Source organism: Canis aureus, chromosome 7, assembly GCF_053574225.1.
Source record: "Canis aureus isolate CA01 chromosome 7, VMU_Caureus_v.1.0, whole genome shotgun sequence".
NCBI lineage: Eukaryota > Metazoa > Chordata > Mammalia > Carnivora > Canidae > Canis > Canis aureus.
Genome location: NC_135617.1, coordinates 24,093,136 through 24,114,138, shown reverse-complemented (window position 1 = coordinate 24,114,138; position 21,003 = coordinate 24,093,136). Strand labels below are relative to the sequence as shown.

Below are 21,003 nucleotides of genomic sequence, written 5' to 3'. Positions count from 1 at the left end.
CATTTTCCCTTCTATCTACCTAAATCACTTATAGTTAAAAGAAGAGTCCCTCTTCTCTAACATCTACCTGTGGGCTTGATCCCACTGAGCCTCTGGCCTCCATCTTGCCATGTCTGTTCTTTACCCTTCTCAATTTTCTGGTTATTTTTGCCTCCAGCCATACCCTCCTCCATTCAAGAGTCTCCTTCCTTCCAGTATCTTTCTTTCAAAGATTTATTTATTTATTTATTCATGAGAGACACAGAGAGAGAAAGGCAAAGGCACAGGCAGAGGGAGAGGGAGAGGGAGCAGTAGGCTCCATGCATTGAGCCTGACATGGGACTCGATCCCGGGTCTCCAGGATCCCACCCTGGGCAGAAGGTGGCACTAAACCGCTGAGCACCCCAGCTGCCCTCCTTTCTTCCAGTTTCTATGACACAACAGTCTTCTGGTTCTCCTCCTACTTCTCTCATCAGTCCTTCTCTTCCCACCTAAATATATACTCCTAAGCTTTTATCTGCAGACATCCTCTCTTAAGCTTTGCTCCTGGAGTTCCATCCACTTGGAGAGCTTCTTTGAGCACACCTAGGAGGGAAGTCCCAAATCTTTACTTCCCTCCAGCCCCAGACCAACGTTTATAACTTTTCTTTCACATCTCCACTTGTCTGCAAGGCTCAAACTCCTCATCCTCCACCCAGAGGAATAGCTCTTTCCCCTGGCTGCTCAGTCTCTGTTATGTCAGCACATAGGCTGTGGCTCTCACCCATAACTGAACCTAACATGAACTTTCCCTGCTATTATTATCATTGTTTTTCTGCCTCATTGGTTTCCTCAAACTAGGCAGTTTTCCATTTTTTGAATTCCTGGTCTCCCTCCTGAAGATGTTTACAAAAAGATTGAACCAAAATAAAATGTCTTTGAAGAGTTCTTTCTAAACTTACACATAACACAGAACTCTGATCATCTTCAACATGTGTGGCCCAGATCAGACCAGACCAATTTCTTCCCCAGATTTATCCTTTTTTCTTTTTCTTTTCTTTCTTTCTTTTTTTTTTTTTAAGATTTATTTATTTTAGAGAGAGAGAGAGAGAGAGAGCATGAATGGGAGGGGCAGAGGAGAGGAAGAGTACAGAGCCCAAGGCAGGGCTCGATCTCACAACACTGAGATCAAGACCTGAACTGAAACAAAGAGTCTGATGCTCAACCAACTGTGCCACCCAGGTGCCCCATCTTCCCCAGGTTTTTTCTAAGTTGGAATGAACCTAAAAGGACCATTGATACCAGGATCATTGAACTAGGAGGATGAGTACCTGAGACTTTTGTACATTTGGTAGTGTATCTGCCCATGGTCTCATGAACACACCTCAGCTTTCCTTCTGCTCCCCACTTTTTCTACTTGTTGAAATTATATCTATCTGTTGCTCAAAATTTACCACAAATAGCATTTGTTCCTCAAATCCTAAGATCTCTCCCTCCTTTGAAACATACCAAATGCAGTGTAAGCTTCTTAATCACTAAAAGGAGTTTTTCATTCCTTTCTTTTTTTTTTTTTTTTAAGATTTTATTTATTTACTTGAGAAAGAGAGAGCATGAGCAGGGAGAGGAGCAGAGGGAGAAAGAGAAGAGAGCCCAACTCGGAGCTTGTTGATCTGAACCAGATCATGACCTGAACCAAAGGCAAATGCTTCACTGATTGAGCCACCCAGGCACTCATCCCACTTATCTATCTGCCATCACCCTATCTCCATCCCAGGCACAAGACCCCAAAGATAAAAGCATAGTAACTGTTGGCTCCATGAAGCCAAAGAAGTATGTCCGATCACCAGCTTTTGTACAATACCTATTTCTTTTATTCTAACATGCATATTTTTTCAGTTTGACATTTGCAAAATCAGGATTCATTTTATAATAATCAGCATGCTATAATTTAATTAATGGGTACATCTCACACTGATAATACCTTAGATTCAGTGAAATAATCAGTGAATAATCATTCAAGCCTCCCTGATAACAATTACGTTTACTCCTGTCTTCCTGCCTCTAGGGTGAATCATTTCATGTTCTCAACATTTCCTTAGTTCCTGTTTTCCACTCCTGCTATTGTCTCCTTCTTTACCTCCTTTAATTTTCTCGTTTCCTCAAGGAGAGTCAGCTATTTTACACTGCAATAAGGCAGTGCTGAATACACTGCGCAGTAGTGTCACTGTATCATGGTCCCACGTGATAAAATGCTGTTTGCAATTGTAAATATGTTTATTCATACAATTAACTGTATAAGCTAGTTAAAATCTCTCTCTCTCTCTTTTTTTTTTTTTAAGATTTTACTTATTTATTCACGAGAGACACGGAGAGAAAGAGAGGCAGAGACACAAGCAGAGGGAGAAGCAGGCTCCTTGCAGGGAGCCCGATGTGGGACTTAATCCCGGGTCTCCAGGATCAGGCCCTGGGCTGAAGGTGGCGCTAAACCGCTGACCAACCTGGACTGCCCATCTCTTTTTTTCTTTTTTTTTTTTAAAGTGTGAAAGCGCCAGCATATTATATGAGCCTCAATTTATGAAGACAATGTAGTCAGAAGCACAGTAGTGTTGGAATTAAATAAGACAACTATAGCAATATGATATATTTAATGACAACATAATTATCATTCTTTGAACAGCATTGTGGTCTAGAAGAGTCTATGGAGAGTAAAAATTTCTAAACAAGTCCAGATGCTCTGTATCATCCAATAATCCTTGTTTACACAGTTTTATCCTTCCTCTGTCCACAAGGCTGGAAAATCCAGTGGTTTGGGGCCAGAGAACTCCATGCAGGGGAAGCTTTCCTCTTTGGCACTGGCATGGGGCACCCCTAGTGCTGTGGAAAGTACTGGACTTCACTTCCTCTTCCCATAGCCTAGGATCCAGCCAAAACGGGGATGACTTGTCCAACAAACCCTATACTATGTAGCCCCAACCTGTCCTGCCTTTCTCATGTCTTTGCTCAGGCCAACCTTTTCATCTACAATAGCACTAATAGAATTTTCTGTGGTTGTGGAAACATTCTATATATCTGTACTATCCAATACAATAGCCACTAGCCACATGTGGCTATTGAACAAAGCACTTGAAATGTGGCCAGTACAGTGGCAAGAACTGCACTTTTATTTTATTTTACTTAAATTTAAATAGATACATGGCTAGTGGCTACCATATTAGACAGCCACTAGCCATGTATCTAACATGAATTTTTCTTCCTTTTTTTTTTTTTTTTTTTTTTGATGGGGGGGAGGTGGGGAGAGAGAGTGGAGCAGGACAGAGGGAAAGGGAAAGAAAGAATCTCAAGCAGACTCCCCACTGAGCACAGAGCCTGATTCAGGGCTCCATCTCATGACCCTGAGTTCATGAGCTAAATGAAGAGTGGGATAGCATGTACTTTTCTACATGTGCATTTAGCATGTAAAGCTTCTCGAAATCTCCAATCTTCAAGGGTCACCTCAGGGGCCGTTTTCTCCATTAGATCTAGTCTTTCCAGTGGAAATCATTCTTTCTTTCCTCAGAATTCCCATTACATTTTGAACCACTTAACACTTTTTAACTTATAGATATTCGTATATCCTGGACATCCCAGTGCTGGGAGGATTAGGGTTAGGGTTGGTTTCATGAATCTATAATAGTAGCACAGCAACCAACATTACAATAAACAACTGAGTAAGATTGTTGCACAATCTGGTCTGAGGCCAGAGGAAATGGATGAGGGACCGACAAGAGGAAGGAGAGGAGAAGCTGGAATGCATAGGGCAGCTAAGTGGCAGTTGTGGTGAGGGAGGAGAGGATCAGGGATCTACTGGCCCCTGACTTTAAACTTCAGTAGGAAAAAAAATAAAAAATAAAAAAAATAAACTTCAGTAGGCTCTGGCACCCACCTGAGCTCTAATCCTCAGGAACTAAAAATCTCTGCCTGCCCCTGTGGAGCAGACGCCACAAGCCAGCACTCGCCTGACTTAAGGCAGGGTCATCCTCTCTTTTGCTGCACCATTTGGTCATCCTCTCTTTTGCTATACCATTTGTACACTCATGACCAAAGGACCAGATACCCAGACCCTGAGCAGGAAGGTGGAAGGGGTTGTAGGTAGGAAGAAAGAGCAGAACAATTTCTTTTATTAAGCAAGAAATCTAAACTGGGCATTCTTTCTCTACTTCCCAGAACAGCCCTCTGATTCCACATGCTGTAATTGAAAGAGGAGGTACCCTTCTCAAAATCGTGTTCTTTATATTTCCACGAATACTACTGATTAGAGGTTCACTTGAGTTAACTAGCAAAGATCTAAATTACGGATAAGAGAAATGGTTATTCATGATTTATTGTAGATTCCGTTAATCAGATTGCTTTCCTAACCTTAGTTTAGCCACATTAGAGAAAGTCACTACCTTGTGGAAGGGAGAAATCATTTCAAGGTGCAGGGTATTTCTGGTCAGGTAGAGTCCCAGGGGTGGGGACCAGGCTTGGACACAAGGATTATTAAGGACACCTGTCTGATAGGGGAGAAGCCCAGAAAGAGAAGTAGGCTGGAATATGGAACACATTTCCACAGCAGATCCATGGCTCCTTCCTCCCCAAGACCAAGTCCTTGGCCCTCTCCCCAGCACTAGACTTGTCCTGCGTGGAGATTCTAGAAGAGAAGTTTTTAAGCTGCCTTCACAAGGGTCTCATAGGAGACTGGAGATGCTTTCCTAGACAGACCTAGGAGTAAAAGCACCAGCAAACAGAATGGATCTGTGGAGTCAGTGGGGGTTGGAGGGAGGCAGAAGAGCAGCACTACTGCCATATGTAGAATGAGTGCAGGCTTAGAGAAGTTCTCTGAGAGACCTCTATTTGTTCATTTCCACAGGACCAGGCACAGAGTGGGTACTCAATATTTAATGAGTGGTTGAATGGATTGCAAAATCATGCAAGTTGTCAGACTCACACAGGTCAAATCATTTCCTATCTGGGATAAGAGCTTTTTTTTTCTTCCTAGGTAGGCACTTAATCTAGTTGCATGGGTTGCAGATTTTTTTATTCCTATTTTGAATCCTATTTTCCATCTCCTATCCAGAAAGCCCCTAGTCTTGCCCTTTATTCTTCTGTGTCCCTTCAAAACTGAATCCTAGGCTTCATTAGGGTCTCAGATTATCTAGGAGGCATTCGAGTCATTTTTTATAGGGGGGGGGGGGCTCTTGTGAACTGGTTTACACACAAGAACAGAAGAAGACAGTCCCAAAGAGGCGTGAAGTAGGACACAGAACACAGCATTAATGAAGAGCAAACCCATGAGATAAGGGACAGGGCAGCTGGAGGGCTCCCGGTGAGGGGGGCATTGCCATGGTGGTCCAGGAGCTGTTGCTCTATCTGGTGAGGGGGGGCATGGTCGGCAGGTCCATGTGCAGACAGCTGGCCAGGCATGTCCTTTCCCAGTCATAGCCTCCGGACCCCTAGGAAAACACTGACCAATAAATTAAGTTGAAAAATATGTAGGAGGCAGGAAATATCAACCTGGAGTATTTGTCAATGGCGTGGGTGTTCTGGAAGATGCGAAGACCCATGTGGCCCCTCAGAAGCCCCTTCTTCCTGGAGGAGTTGGATTCATTGCTCAGAGCCAGGTGGACCACTATTTTGTCTTGTCTTTCTTCTTCTGTCAGAATATGGCTTCTTGGGTATCCAGCCAGACTGTTGGCCTCAGACTCACTGTAGCTTCCATCCAGCATCATGGTTCTCGAGTGAAGCATTCCACACATGCACGGGAACTGTGGGCAGCAAATGCAAGGAAGGTGTCAGGCATGTTTAGGGCTTGTGGAGAGGCAGAGGAGGTGCCTTGGGCCCAGAGCAAAGCCCCATGGCTACTCAGAACCACAGCAAGGCAGAACTAGAAGGATCTCCAAAGATCACTCAGTCCAGTGACTCTCTACATATTATAATTCTCTGAATATTAGAATCATCCAGGGAGCTCTTTAAAATAGCCACATCCAGGTTTTACTCTAATTGATGTGAAGCTCCCCAGGTGATTGTACCACCCAGCCAGGGTCCAGAATCACCGACTTAGTCTATTGCAGAGGGAAAAACTAAGACCCAGTGAGGCTACACAATTTTCCTGAGATTACACAGCTAGTGTCGGAGTCAGGACTTTAACCCCCCACATTCTGGGAGCACCTGAGTAACTCAGTTGGTTAAGCATCTGACTCTTGATTTTGGCTCAGGTCATGATCTCAGGGTTGTTGGCTTGAGCCCCGCATTGGGCTTCACACTCAGCTCAGAGTCTGCTTGAGATTCTCTCTTCCTCTCCCTCTGCTCCTCCCCCTGCTCTCTTTCTCTCTCTCAAATAAATAAAATCTTTTAAAAATATATTTAAAAATAAATAAAGTAAACCCACACATTCTGATTCCAGTTGTGGGTCTCCAACTCTTTGTGCATGAATCAAAAGATGATTAAGTAGGAGAGTATCCTTACTTTAAAGAGTTACATTTAAGCATAAAAGGTCATGGTACCTGCAAAGCACTTTTAAATGGTTCAACTGCATGGACAAAACTACATGTATATGGAGAAAGAGCTCACACAAAAATGGCAAAACGTTAGCAATGTTGAGTGTAGGTGCAGAGTCTATGGATGTATATTATCCTATTTTTCAACTGTTTCTACAAGTATGAAAATGTTTATAAGAAATTATAAGTTGGGGCAGCCCCAGTGGCACAGCGGTTTACCACTGCCTGCAGCCCGGGGTGCAATCCTGGAGACCCAGGATCGAGTCCCACGTTGGGCTCCCTGTATGGAGCCTGCTTCTCCCTCTGCCTGTGTCTCTGCCTCTCTCTCTCTGTGTGTCTTTCATGAATAAATAAATAAAATCTTTTTAAAAAAAAAAAGAAATTATAAGTTGGAAGGAAGGAAATGGCTTCACTTCTCCCCATAATTTGAGTCAGCAAAGAGTGGGCTTCCAGCTGGCACTGGTTAATAATTCAAGGGCATGTACCTGTCAGGTGGAGGCATGTTATTTTTCTGACAGCTCCATACAGGAAAGTTCATTGGATTATAAATCAAAAGTGTTTAAATCCAGAAGTCCATTTGACAATGACCAATGTGCAGATTTATTGAAAATTTGAATGAGTACTCAAATGCTAAAGTAAAAAAGGTTTGAATAGAACTTTAAAAATAAATTCTTAAACAGTCTAGCCTAAATATGTATAATATATTTAAGTATAATCTGGGCATTGAAAGACTATTTTTGAAAAGGCAACACATCATCTTTTCCTAAAATTTAAAGCTCCCTTATGTTAAGTAGCTACCAGCCACCTAGATGTACATAAATATGGGATTTTCATATCCCCTGATCTTTATACCTTCTAGGTGAATACCCATTTTGATTAGTACAATGATGACCAATGATTTGGCAACAAGTTGGCATTTTATTGTTTACTGTGATTAATAAGAGTCTGAATATGAATGGAATGGAGTCTCCCTCCCTGTCCAAAGGCCCACGCACATTGCCTGAATTTCCCATTTGTATTCTATCTCATAACTAATGTAGGTTACTACACTGCAGTACAGTGTAGACAGCATAGTATTTCCAATGAGTCTGAAGGCTAAAGTTGTATGTAGCTGAATTTCCACTGGGTCAGACCACAGATAAATACAAGAGTTTTTAATTCTAGACCTCTCCCCTCATCTGGTCACAGGACCTGGAGGCACCTTCCCTAAACATGTTCATAGTAATAGTGATACTTTATGTCTGCCTAGAACCCCACAGTTTCAAAACAACTTTTGCATACGTTATCTCACGTGACCCTTACAACAACCCTGGGAAGAGGGGAGGGGAGGATTCCTCTATACCTTTTTACAGATGAGGAAACAGAGGCCCAGGGTAAGTGGTGCCTGAGAACCCAAGTCTTTGGGATCCCTGGGTGGCTCAGCAGTTTGGCGCCTGTCTTCAGCCCAGGGCATGATCCTGGAGTCCCAGAATAGAGTCCCACATCGGGCTCTTTGCATGGAGCCTGCTTCTCCCACTGCCGCTCTGTATCTCTCATGAATAAATAAAATATATATAAAAAAAAAAAAAAAAAAAAAAAAGAACCCAAGTCTTCCTAGTCCTGGTCCAAAGACTTTCTGATTCCTTTTTTTTTTTTTTTTTAAGATTTATTTATTCATGAGAGAGAGAGAGAGAGAGAGAGAATGGCAGAAACACAGGCAGAGGGAGAAGCAGGCTCCATGCAGGGAACCTGACATGGGACTCGATCTTGACACTCCAGGATCACACCCTGGGCCTAAGGCAGGTGCTAAACCACTGAGCCATCCAGGGATCCCCTCTTTTTTTTTTTTTTTTTAAGATGTTATTTATTTATTTGAGAGAGTACAAGCAAGGGAGAGAGAGAGAGAGAGAGAGAGAGAGAGAGAAGCAGACTCCCCACTGAGCAGGGAGCCCAACGTGCACCTTATCCCAGGACCCCAGGATCACGACCTGAGCCCAAGGCCAACGCTTAACCCACTGAGCCCCCCAGGCTCCAGACTCTCTGCTTTCTGGGATGCTTGGTGGTTGAAGCTAGAACCCCTTCTGAAATAGATCCTCCTCCTTTTGGGCAGCCCTGGCTCCCTGCCCTTCTCATGCAACCAGTAGCCTGGGCTGCGGGCGGGAGATGAAGGACTGTGGTCTCGCCTTGTCCCGCAGCTTCCGCTCCTTGCGCTCCTGCACGGTGGTCAGGTAGTTGACGGCCGCGTACTCCAGCACCGAGAGGAACACGAACACGAAGCTGACCCACAGGTAGATGTCCACCGCCTTGATGTAGGAGACGCGGGGCATGGAGGCGTTCACGCCCGTGATGATGGTGGACATGGTCAGCACCGTGGTGATACCTGCAACGTGCAGCCGGGGTTCAGCCACCCGCGAGGGTGCAGAACGGCCCCCACATTTCACCGAGTCACCGTGTTGCATTCTTCCTCCGTGTCGGAAACCCACAGAGGGGCCCCCCCGGCATGGAAACCTCCACGCGGCAGATCTGCTCCATGGGCAGCAGGCGGGTCCCTCCGGGCCAGCTCGCTGCTGGCCTCCTCTGCCTTGCAACCCCCCATCCTCACCCGGGGGCTGCGGGGGCTGGGGGGGCCTGGTGTCTGTGGTGTGGCTGGCCGCCTCCTCAGTGCTTCACCAAGGACCCGGTCAGATGTGGAATTTGCAACAGTGACCGGAGGACACCCCTAAAGGAACCTCCCCACCCCTGCAGGGAATGCCCTCCCTCCCTCCCTCTCCTCCCAACCACATGTATTAAGTCTCTGAACGCTGTGGAAATTCCTGGAAGCCTATCATGCTATCTTCTTCACTGTGCCTTGCTGGTAAAACCCTCACATTTCTTGGAGACCCGGCTGATCGTGGCCAAATTGACCATGATGAGCTGTACAGTTCCCCCTGTTCCCCCTGGAGCTTCTGGTCTGTGGAGGCGGAAAACTACAAGTCCAGGGAGTACAGCCCTCCCCCTCCCCCAAATCCCCTATTACCCACCCTGCCTTCAGACTCTGTCCAAACAAGGCCGACACAGAGTGTGTGTATTTACAGAGGGAGGTTTTGGTGTTTGTAGAATTGTCTTATTTATGAAAGTCCTGAGCTCTAATCCTGCTGGTGGTGGAAGTCTATCCCCCAGACAGGCTTCATGTTTCTGAGATGATTCGAGCAAAGCTGATGTAGCTTTAGCTCCCTGTGGTTTTCCTAAAGTAGTGGAGGAAACAGCGTGGCATGTGAGTGGTGACGGCAACAGGTGGGAGGAACGTTTGCTCCTTTTGACTCTGACAGCCCATCAGTTAAGAACTCTGAATAATGGTTGTCCTTTTTCTCTTTATAGTGACCAGCTGAAACAATAACCACCCCACCGCACCTTATCACATGCTTTTACCCAGTGAAACTCTGGCGGGCACAGCTCTGCGGTCGATCCAGAAGGACACCCAGGACAGCATGACCATCAGGGTGGCAGGGAAGTAGGTTTGGAGGAGGAAGAAGAAGATGTGGCGTCGCAACGTGAAGTTAATGTACAGACGGTTGTACCAGCCTGGGGGACACAGGAAGAAACCGGGGAGGTTCAGCTGGAGAGGCTTAAACAAACCCCGTCCCCAGGAACCCTTCTACCCCCCTCCCCCCACATTGCTCTCATCTTCAGCAGAAAGTTAAAAGTTAATGATTAATAGACTTAATATAGTACATCTCCTATCTAAAATCTAAGCCCTCTCTCCTATAAATAAGTATCTTGCCAGTATCTAATACATGTACTGTTGTTTTTTTTTAAGATTTTATTTTTATTTATTCATGGAAGATACAGAGAGAGAGAGAGGCAGAGACACAGGCAGAGGGAGAAGCAGGCTCCACGCAAGGAGCCCCATGCGGGACTCAATCCAGGTCTCCAGGATCACACCCTGGGCCAAAGGCGGCGCTAAACCGCTGAGCCACCCAGGCTGCCCTACATGTACTGTTTTATTCAATATTACCTAACTTCTCTTCCCCTAACATTTTGGGAGAAGGTAGAAAGAGAGATCTAGGTTTTTTTGTTTTGTTTTGTTTTTTTAATTTTTATTTATTTATGATAGTCACACAGAGAGAGAGAGAGGCAGAGACATAGGCAGAGGGAGAAGCAGGCTCCATGCAGGTAGCCCGACGTGGGATTCGATCCAGGGTCTCCAGGATCGCGCCCTGGGCCAAAGGCAGGCACCAAACTGCTGCGCCACCCAGGGATCCCGAGATCTAGGTTTAGTTGTTTGTTTTGTATTTTTTATTTGCAAACCAAAACCATATTTCCTGAGGACTCACTGCTCACGAGGCCCAGAAGTGGGACTGGGTTCTATTTCATTGAGGCCAGGGCAGCCCGGGTGGCTCAGCGGTTTAGTGCCGCCTTCAGCCCAGGCTGTGATCCTGGAGTTCCAGGATCAAGTTCCACATCAGGCTCCCTGCATGGAGCCTACTTTTCCCTCTGCCTATGTCTCTGGCTCTCTCTGTGTGTGTCTCATGAATAAATAAATAAAATCTTTAAAAAAAATAGAATATATTTTGTTGAGGCCAGTACCACTGAGGCAGGAGCCAGCAGAGCCGGGGTCTTGCCACTGTTCTCTCTGTCATAGATTGATCAGCTCAGTCGGTTTCCACATATATCATGAGATGGGTGGTTGTAAGTAAGGACTAAAATGATAAGGTCTCAAATCCACAAGATCTATACCCAATCCCTGGGATCAAAGATGGTGTCAAGGACATTATAAATGTGAAAAAGTGGACTGCAACTGTGTGCGCACACACACTCCACTCTCATCTCAGCCCTGCCCGGGATACTGGCTCAGTAGCTTGCAATGGGACCCAGAAATCTGCTTGTCAAACACACTCCCCTGTAGATATGGATGCAGGAGGACCTCAGGCTGCTCCCAGGAAAATGCTGCGCAGGTAACAAAGGCTACCTGGGTGGTGTAAAAAGTTACTGTGGAGTCAGGTTAAAGAAGGGTTGGATCAATAGGGAAAGGCTCAAACAATAGGATGGGTCCAGACAAGCTTGACCCATGGTTCCTGTGTAGGTTCCCCTGTTGTTTGAATGAGCTAGCTACTTTTAGTGGACTGGATAAATAGAAAGTGATCTTCAGATGTGACAGAAATAACCTAATCCTTTTTTCATCCCACAACCTTTGTCCCGTCATGTCAGCTTTATCTTCCCTACGTAAATCGGCACCCATGAAGCAAATCACATTGTGCTTTAGGTTTGTACAGGGTCTTTCTGGAAGGGCTGAGCATTGCCTTAATTCTGTTAAGGTTTGTTCCACTATCCTTTCCTTCTAAGAAAATCAGGGAGGGTTGCCTTGGAAACACTAAGAGGGAACCAGGAGCTTCACAAATGTATACTCTGTGTTCCAAACAGAGCACTCGTGGGGAGCTCACAGCCCCTGTACCAACCCACTTGTTGGCACATAGTAAATAATGGGAGAGGAAGATGCATTTTAATCTGGACTCCAGAAAGGCTGGAATGGGGGACAAGACAAACAAGCAAACTTCTATTTGAACACAGAAAATGTCTAATAGAAGTACACATAGTGACTAAGGCACGTTGGCCACTTACTAGCTGTGCAACTTCGATAGGCAAATTAACCCTTCTGAGTCTCAGTTTTCTCATCTGTAAATTGGGGATGATGATAATATCTACACCACGGGTTTGTTGGGTAGAAATTAGTTAATTCATATAAAGCACTCAAGACAGTGACTGACACATAGTAAAAAGTTATATAGGACATTCTTAAAAATGGTTTTAGCAAGAGAGTGGATTTGAACTTGCCAAGAAGAGATGAGAAGAGAAAATTGTGTGGTAATACATACCAGCGGAAAAGGAAGGGAGGAATGAGGATGAGCCCTATGGGCAGAAAGGGAAGAAAGGGACCTTGGGCTGTCCAGACACTAACTCCACCTTCTCTGAGACTCAGGCTTTTTCAGTGATTGATGTTGGGGACAAAGGGGTGGGGGTGGGCAGGTGAATAGGCAGATGGTGGCTATGCAGGGACAGACAGTAGCACAGAAGCTCCACATGGAAGGGCTGGGGTTTCCCAGCATATGGACAAGGGGTGATGAAGTGAAAAGTCCCTTAGAGTCCTGTAGCTACTGCTGAGCTGTCATGGGGGTGAACTGTGTCCCTCAGAAAGATATGTTGAAGTCCTAAATCCCAGTTTCTGTGAACGTGGCCTTATTTAGAAATTGGGTCTTGCACATGGAATCGAGATGAGATGAGGTCATACTGGATTAGGGAGGGCCATAATCCAATGACTAATATCCTTACGGAAGAGGGAAATTTGGACACAGATCCACAGAAACAGCAGCATGTTAGGACACAGAGAAGGACATGGGGGGAATGCCACGTGACAACAGAGGATGGCACTGGAGCAATGCAGCACCCACCAGAAACTAGTAAGACACAAGGCAGAGTTCCTTCTAAAGCCTAAGGGAGGGCAGCCCCGGTGGTGCAGCAGTTTGGTGCCGCCTTAAGCCTGGGGTGTGATCCTGGAGACCTGGGATCGAGTCCCACATTGGATTCCCTGCATGGAGCCTGCTTCTCCCTCTGCCTGTGTGTGTGTGTGTGTGTGTGTGTGTGTGTGTGTGTGTCATGAATAAATAAAATCTTAAAAAAAAAAAAAAGAAAAAGAAAAAAGAAAGCCTAAGAGAGGAGCATGGCCCCCAGAACTGTGGGCAAATATATTCCTGTTGTTTCAGGGCCCCAGTTTAGATACTTTATTTTGACAGCCCTCAGAAGTGACTATAAGAGCTAAGTAATGGTGAAATTAGAGACAGATGGACAAGTGCAACCTCTCAAAACTTCAAACACAGCCCAGGGTCTGGGATGAGTTACACTAAATATTAAAAATAAATCTATAGCACCTGGGTGACTCAGTCGGTTAGGTGTCCGACCTCTTTTTTTAAGATTTTATTTATTTATTCATGAGAGACACAGAAAGAGAGAGGCAGAGTCATAGGCAGAGGGAGAAGCAGGCTCCATGCAGGGAGCCTGATGTGGGACTAGATCCCGGGACCCCCAAGATCACGCCCTGAGCCAAAGGCAGACACTCAACTGCTGAGCCACTCAGGTGTCTCAAGTGTCCAACTCTTGCTTTTGGCTCAGGTCATGATCTCAGTGTCACGAGATCAAGCCCCATGTTGGGCTCTGCACTGGGTATGGAGCCTACTTAAGACTCTCTCTCCCTCTGTGCCTCCCCTTCCCCCCACTTAAGTAACTAACTAAATAAATCAATAAATCTATAGATCTAAATATAGGTAATAGATACATTTCCTCGAAAAGCTATCATCCGTATCATTAAGTCAGACAAATCGGATAACAGCATAGCACGTAAAACATGACCCCGCTTTACATAATTAAAGCAAGATGTTCACAAGGGTGTGTGCTAAACCGTCAGGAGTGGTTGCCTCTGGCCATCGGCTTTGAGAAGATGACAAAACTTTTTAAATTTCTACTTCTAAGTGTTGCTTATGTTTTGTAGAACTATGCATTCCTTAGGAATACAGATTCATTCTCATCGGAAGGGGAAAAGTTTAAGGCTGGAGAATTCTAATGTATTTTCTCCCACATTCGCACCCAACCATGGCAAACATTAGCTACCAGTGCTGCTGTAGAAGGCCAGTCTGGAAGTGGTGTGAAATTTCTGAATCAGAAACTGGGACAAGGAGATCTTCTCATCAGTTTTCAAGGATTCGTCCCCATTCTTCCAATACAGCATCAGATCTTCATCTGTATATGCATCTTTGGGGAGAGGAAAATAAGTTAATTTGACTCCTTGGCTTCTGATGTGGCCGAAGCAACAGGGAAATCCTACACCAGCCTCGGAGTAAACAGGTCTTAACACTGGCAGGCAGTACTCAGCGTCACGGTTACTGAAGTGGCGCAGAGATTGGAGAGGGAACAAGGCAGAGATTTGTCGTTAGGAACACTGATACTTACAGCTTTCCAGCTCCAAAGAGCAGGTCTGGGAGTCCAGGGGAAAGTGGCTGAAGTCCATGTTGCACATGGCAGTCACCGTAATCCTAGGCAACCCAAACAGGCATGTTGGCTCGTGCAGTGAGTTCTTGGCTCATGTGCCTGCCCCGAGTAAGAAGAACACCAACGACCAAAAGCAAATGCTTTCTCACGTCTAATTCAGAAGCTTGGAAACCCTGGTCGCTAAGTTGCAGGACCCTAACTTTCAAGTTCTGTCTTCTGCAGGACATGTCATCAGCGCTCTGCTGGGCCCCAACTACTGTCAAGAGCCCATTCCTGCACTCTGCTCTGGGCCTGTGAGCAACCTCCCCCCAAGATGCCTGGGAGGTTATGGCCACACCTCCCTACCCCACACCACCCCGCCCACACCTCCCTACCCCACACCGCACCAAGGCTATTAGCATCAAATTCTGGTGAACCCTACAAGCAGGCCAAGAAGATGTGGAATAAGCCTGTGCAATCACTCATTGGCCCAGAAGCCAATCTGGAATAACACTCAATAAACAGTAGGTCTTGTTGCCTTTTTAAATCTTTATTATCAATAAACTAGAATGATAGGCTCTCAGGGGTGGAAGGGACATAGAATGTCATTGACTCTCAACTCACTCAAGTCTAACAAGTCTCCTAACCTGAGCTTGAGATTGCCGATGACTGGGAAGTCACTGGCTACTAGGGTGACCATTTCATCTTCAGAGACTTCTAACAGCTATCAGAAGGCTCATCACATCCATATAGCCCTCAGGCCCAAACACAATGACAAACTCTTCAGGGACAAAGAGACTGACCATACGTATTAGAATGGCATTGGACAAAGAGCCAGTGACCCCATGGACAGTTACCTCATGCTGTATAGCACGTGCCCATCCGGAAACACCCTCAGCATGATGTTATCAGTGGTGGTGTCATGAGTGAATGACCTTTTGGAATGAACAAAGAAGACGTCGGGGACCCAGATCTTCTTTACCAGCCGACCATCAAAGGTCATGCTCTTGTTGCTCGTGCTGGGAAAGGCCAGCCTCTCATCCTTCCAGTAATGCCGCAGGTACAGGGTCATGGTGAAGTCCTGTGGGAGCCCGAGGTGACACCAAACACAAGTGCTTAGAAAGCTTCCTTTCTGGTGGCTCTATCGGTTAAGCATCCAACTCTTGATTGCAGCTCAGGTCATGATCTCAGGATCGTGAATCGAGCCCCACATCAGGGTCCATGCTGGGCATGGGGTCCTGCTTGGGATTCTCTCTCTCCTTCTCCCTCTGCCCCTCCCACCCAGCTCTTGCCCATGCATGCTCTCTCTCTCTCTCTTTCTCTCTCTCTCTCAGTCTCCAAAATAAATAAATAGGGACGCCTGGGTGGCTCAGTGGTTGAGCATCTGCCTTCGGCTCAGGGAGTGATCCTGAGGTCCTAGGATCGAGTCCTGCATCAGGCTCCCTGCGGGGAGCTTGCTTCTCCCTCTGCCTAGGTCTCTGCCTCTCTCTCTCTCTGTCTCTCAGGAATAAATAAATAAATAAATAAATAAATAAATAAATAAATAAATCTATCTTTAATTTAAAAAGAAATAAAGCTTCCTTTCCTACAATCAACCCATCATTAACCCACATAACGGACACCTCAGGCTCAGCCTCCAGTGACAGGGCTGCAGCACCCGCAGGAGGGTGGCCGCTGCCGCAGGGGTGCTGCTACAATAGGAAAGGGCCTGGCGCATTGTTGCTGTGCATCGTGAGGTGGGAGCCCGGGACGGGGAGCAGCCCATCCTTCAGGCTTTGCGAATGAAACCTACAGGGGTGAGGCAGCCAGCAAGGGGGCCAGCAGGGCAGGATTTCCCAGGAGTCCTGCTCTCTCCCCTAGACTTAGGCACACAGTGCTCCTTCCCTGTTGGCCAAGCATGCAGTTTCAGGTTGGTGGACGCTGGGAGAAACCTGCACGGTCAAGTGTCCTATTTATAAGTTTCTGTCATTGATCTTGGAGAATCTTTGTGGGCAGAATTGTGCCCTGCGTGCCATTGAATCCCCAGGCCCTACCTGAAGGCACACAGTGGGTGCTCAATAAATATTTGCAGGATAGAAAACTGCGGGGTGGGGGTGGGAATGAATGGATGAAGGTATGTGCAGCTGCAGATCCACTATCATTTCAGCCTGAAAGTTCTTTCTGTTAAACCGTGTCTCCTCGCCTGCAGGGCTGCTGCCTTAAACCAAGAGCCTGGCACCCCCGCCGCAGCGGAAGATGCAAGTGCTAAGTTACAAGTGCAGATAAGTCAATAAGGGCCCCAAGCATCCCCCTCGGGAGCGAGGATGGAAAGATGCCTGGTGGCAGTGGTCTCAGAGCATAGTGCCCACTTCTGCTTTACCAGCACACCTAGAACTGACTGTCCTGCAGGCTCAGTGGGGAGGGGAGCACCCCCACCCTCCCCCTCTCCATCCCCGCCCCTTCCTCAGTTTGTGCCCTACTGTTTTGGTTTGTGTTTATAAACCTCCTGTTTCTTCTGCCTCAAGGGGCCCTTGCCCCACTCTTGCTCTGGCCCTCCCCACGATGTCTCCTTCTTATCTATCCTTCAGGTCTCAATTGAAACAAGGCGTCTTTAAGAGCCTTCCCTTACTGCCTGATCTTGGTGGACACTGCCAAGGAAGGCGTAGGGAAGCAATGCTCAGGTGGGCATTAGCAAGCAGAGAACTGCAGAATTTCTGTCTGAAAATGACCCCCTCCTGTGCTCCTCCAAGTGTGGTCCATCTCCCCAGTCCCATCACCTGAGGAGTGTGTTCAAAGTGTAAGGTGCCGGGCCTCACTCCCAGAGACTGATCCAGGATGTCTCCAGTGGGGCCCAGGAATCTCCATGTAACCAACTCCCCCAGTTACTTTTACCCATCAGGTTGAGAACCCCTGCTTCAGGTTTCACTGCACCTGAGCCAACTTCCAAGTCCTAGTTTTACCCCCTGTTGCCCTGGCTCTGCCCACCAGGCACAGCCTGCACCCGTGTGGCTACCCCAGCTACAGGCTCTCACAGACCCTTAACCTCAGGACCCCGGTTTGAAGCCCCGCCAAGGGCGCTGCGCACCATGTCCACCTCCGAGATGCTGTCCAGGCTCTCCACCTGCACGTCCACGCCCACCGGGATAGCAGGGCCTGCAGAAGAGCAAAGACAGCTGAGGAAGGCACATTCTTATCTACCAGTGGGTCCGCAGCCACACACCCCTCCTGGGGATAGCCTGACCAGAGCAGAGTGAAGCAGGGGTTCCAATTCTATGAGGGCTTTCTGGCTACATCCTGACATGATGAGTGCCTGAGCTTTCTTCCTGAGGGCGGAGATCGTGTCTGACTTATGTGTCTTTCCTGGACCAAGGTGAATGTTTAATCCATGCTTGTGGGATGAATCGATGAGCTGGATTACTTTCTACATCCCAGGGCTGTCACTCTAGGGTAGAGGGACTAATGTTCTAGTGTGTGTGTGTGTGTGTGTGTGTGTGCGTGTGTGTGTGTTTTAAAGATTTTATTTATTTATTCATGAGAGAGAGAGAGGCAGAGACACAGGCAGAAGCAGAAGCAGGCTCCATGCAGGGAGCTCTATGTGGGACTTGATTCCGGGACCGCAGGATCACACCCTGAGTCGAAGACAGGCACTCAAAACTGCTGAGCCACCCAGGCATCCCATGTTCTAGTGTTTGAATAGGGACCCTAGTTAATTGTCCTCCTATAAAGGGCAGATGAGGCCTAAGAACCTCAGATCCAGGCTTGGGACACCAGCCTGCCCAGGGCCAGATTCATTTGGTCACTCAACCTATACCTATAGAGTACTTAACAGATAACTGGGATCCTGCCCTCTAGAAGCCTCACAGTCTCGTGTGAGATAAGATCTCTCTGCAGATAGATCACAGCCAAAGCCATTTACACATTCAATGCAATCCCTATTGAAATACCATGGACTTTTTTTAGTGAGTTGGAACAAATAATCATAAGATTTGTGTGGAATCAGAAAAGACCCCGAATAGCCAGGGGAATATTGAAAAGGAAAACCAGAGCTGGGGACATCACAATGCCAGATTTCAAGTTGTACTATGAAGATGTGATCATCAAGACAGTGTGGTACTGGCACAAAAACAGTCACATAGATCAATGGAACAGAATAGAGAATTCAGAAATGGGCCCTCAACTCTATGGTCAGCTAATATTCGACAAAGCAGGAAAGACTATCCACTGGAAAAAGGACAGTCTCTTCAATAAATGGTGCTGGGAAAATTGGACATCCACATGCAGAAGAATGAAACTAGACCATTCTCTTATACCATACACAAAGATAAACTCAAAATGGATGAAAATCTAAATGTGAGACAAGAATCCACCAAAATCCTAGAGGAGAACACAGGCAACACCCTTTTTGAACTTGGCCACAGCAATTTCTTGCAAGATACATCTATGAAGGCAAGGGAAACAAAAGCAAAAATGAATTATTGGGACTTCATCAAGATAAAAAGCTTCTGCACAGCAAAAGAAACAGTCAACAAAACTAAAAGACAACCTACAGAATGGGAGAAGATATTTGCAAATGACATATCAGATAAAGAGCTAGTTTCCAAGATCTATAAAGCACTTATTAAACTCAACTCCCAAGAAACAAACAATCCAATCATGAAATGGGCAAAAGACATGAACAGAAATTTCACAGAGGAAGACGTAGACATGGCCAACATGCACATGAGAAAATGCTCTGCATCACTGGCCATCAGGGAAATACAAATCAAAACCACAATGAGATACCACCTCACACCAGTGAGAATGGGGAAAATTAACAAGACAGGAAACAACAAATGTTGGAGAGGATGTGGAGAAAGGGGAACCCTCTTGCACTGTTGGTGGGAATGTGAACTGGTGCAGCCACTCTGGAAAACTGTGTGGAGGTTCCTCAAAGAGTTAAAAATAGATCTGCCCTACGACCCAGCAATTGCACTGCTGGGGATTTACCCCAAAGATACAGATGCAATGAAACGCCGGGACACCTGCACCCCGATGTTTCTAGCAGCAATGTCCACAATAGCCAAAGTGTGGAAGGAGTCTCGGTGTCCATCAAAGGTTAATGGATCAAGAAGATGTGGTTTATGTATACAATGGAATATTACTCAGCCATTAGAAACGACAAATACCCACCATTTGCTTCAACATGGATGGAACTGGAGGGTATTATGCTGAGTGAAGTAAGTCAGTCAGAGAAGGACAAACATTATATGGTCTCATTCATTTGGGAAATATAAAAAATAGTTAAAGGGATTATAGGGGAAAGGAGAGAAAATGAGTGAGAAAAATCAGAGAGGGTAACAAAACATGAGAGACACCTAACTGGGAAACGAACAAGGGGTAGTAGAAGGGGAGGTGGGTGGGGGTTGGGGTGACTGGGTGATGGGCACTGAGGGGGGCACTTGACGAGATGAGCACTGGGTGTTATACTATATGTTGGCAAATAAAACTCCAATAAAAAATATACAAAAAAAAAATTAAAAAAGATCACAGCCAAAGACAATACTACACAAGATTTTTAAATCCTTTCAGGACATGTCAGAAGAAAAGTAGAAGAGTACATAGCACAGGATTTTGACACTCAATTCCATCTGGCTCATGGCAAAATTTCCAAAACCAGGTTTAGCTGTGGATTTATCTGTGGCTATTGTTCTATTTCTTGGGCTGGTTGATGGTTACATTCACTTTGTGATAACTTTTTTTTTTTTTTAAGATTTTATTTATTTATTCATGATAGTCACACAGAGAGAGACAGAGAGGCAGAGACACAGGCAGAGGGAGAAGCAGGCTCCATGCACCGGGAGCCCGACGTGGGACTCGATCCCGGGTCTCCAGGATCGCGCCCCGGGCCAAAGGCAGGCGCCAAACCGCTGCGCCACCCAGGGATCCCCACTTTGTGATAACTTAACGGGCTGTCCGCTCACAATTTGTGTACTTTCTATATGTTATACTTCCATACAATATTTTTTAGATTTTAATATATATTTTAAATTTATTTAGTCATCAGAGACAGACAGAGAGAGAGAGAGAGAGAGAAGCAGAAACATAGGCAGAGGGAGAGGCTAGCTCCCCGAGGGGAGCTCGATGAGGGACTCGATCCCGGATTCCGGGATCACGCCCTGAGTCAGAGGCAGATGCTCAACCACTGAGCCACCCAGGCGTCCCTAGGTTTTTAAATCTAAAATGGGGAAAATGAAAACCAAAAATGTGTTTGTCAAGCATATTAACAAATGCTATTATACTCACAGACAAAAAAAAAAAAGTATATATATATATATATCTCTGAGAGTCAAGTGGGAGCTGAGCTAGGTTTCCTGGGGAGAGGGTATTGTCTAGAGGCCAGCCCTGGGGCTCCTGGAACCTCTGAGTGCAGGGAGTACAGGACCAGGGCATGCTGACCTGTGGTCTAAGCAAGAAGAACCTTAGAGTGGCCAAGGGAGCCTGGGTCTTAGTGGTGAGAAGTTCTGGAAGGCACCAAGACTTTGGTCATGGGCAGGGAAAGAGGATCAGAGACACTGACATGGAGTGGGAACCAGAAGTC

The 21,003-nt window shown here is 46.2% G+C and overlaps 1 protein-coding gene across 1 annotated transcript in view; it reads right to left on the bottom strand.

Moving 5' to 3' along the window:
- Window positions 1-1,863: 1,863 nt before the first annotated feature.
- Window positions 1,864-21,003, bottom strand: part of GABRR2 (gamma-aminobutyric acid type A receptor subunit rho2) — a 48,367-nt gene continuing 29,227 nt past the window's right edge. Inside the window, exons 3-9 of the mRNA XM_077903090.1 lie at window positions 17,512-17,579; window positions 15,305-15,528; window positions 14,430-14,512; window positions 14,091-14,231; window positions 9,861-10,013; window positions 8,636-8,832; window positions 1,864-5,741 (exon numbers count right to left, since the gene is read on the bottom strand). Of these exons, the coding sequence (XP_077759216.1) occupies window positions 5,430-5,741; window positions 8,636-8,832; window positions 9,861-10,013; window positions 14,091-14,231; window positions 14,430-14,512; window positions 15,305-15,528; window positions 17,512-17,579 (1,178 nt within the window). The 3' untranslated portion in view covers window positions 1,864-5,429. The remainder of the gene's footprint in view (window positions 5,742-8,635; window positions 8,833-9,860; window positions 10,014-14,090; window positions 14,232-14,429; window positions 14,513-15,304; window positions 15,529-17,511; window positions 17,580-21,003) is intronic.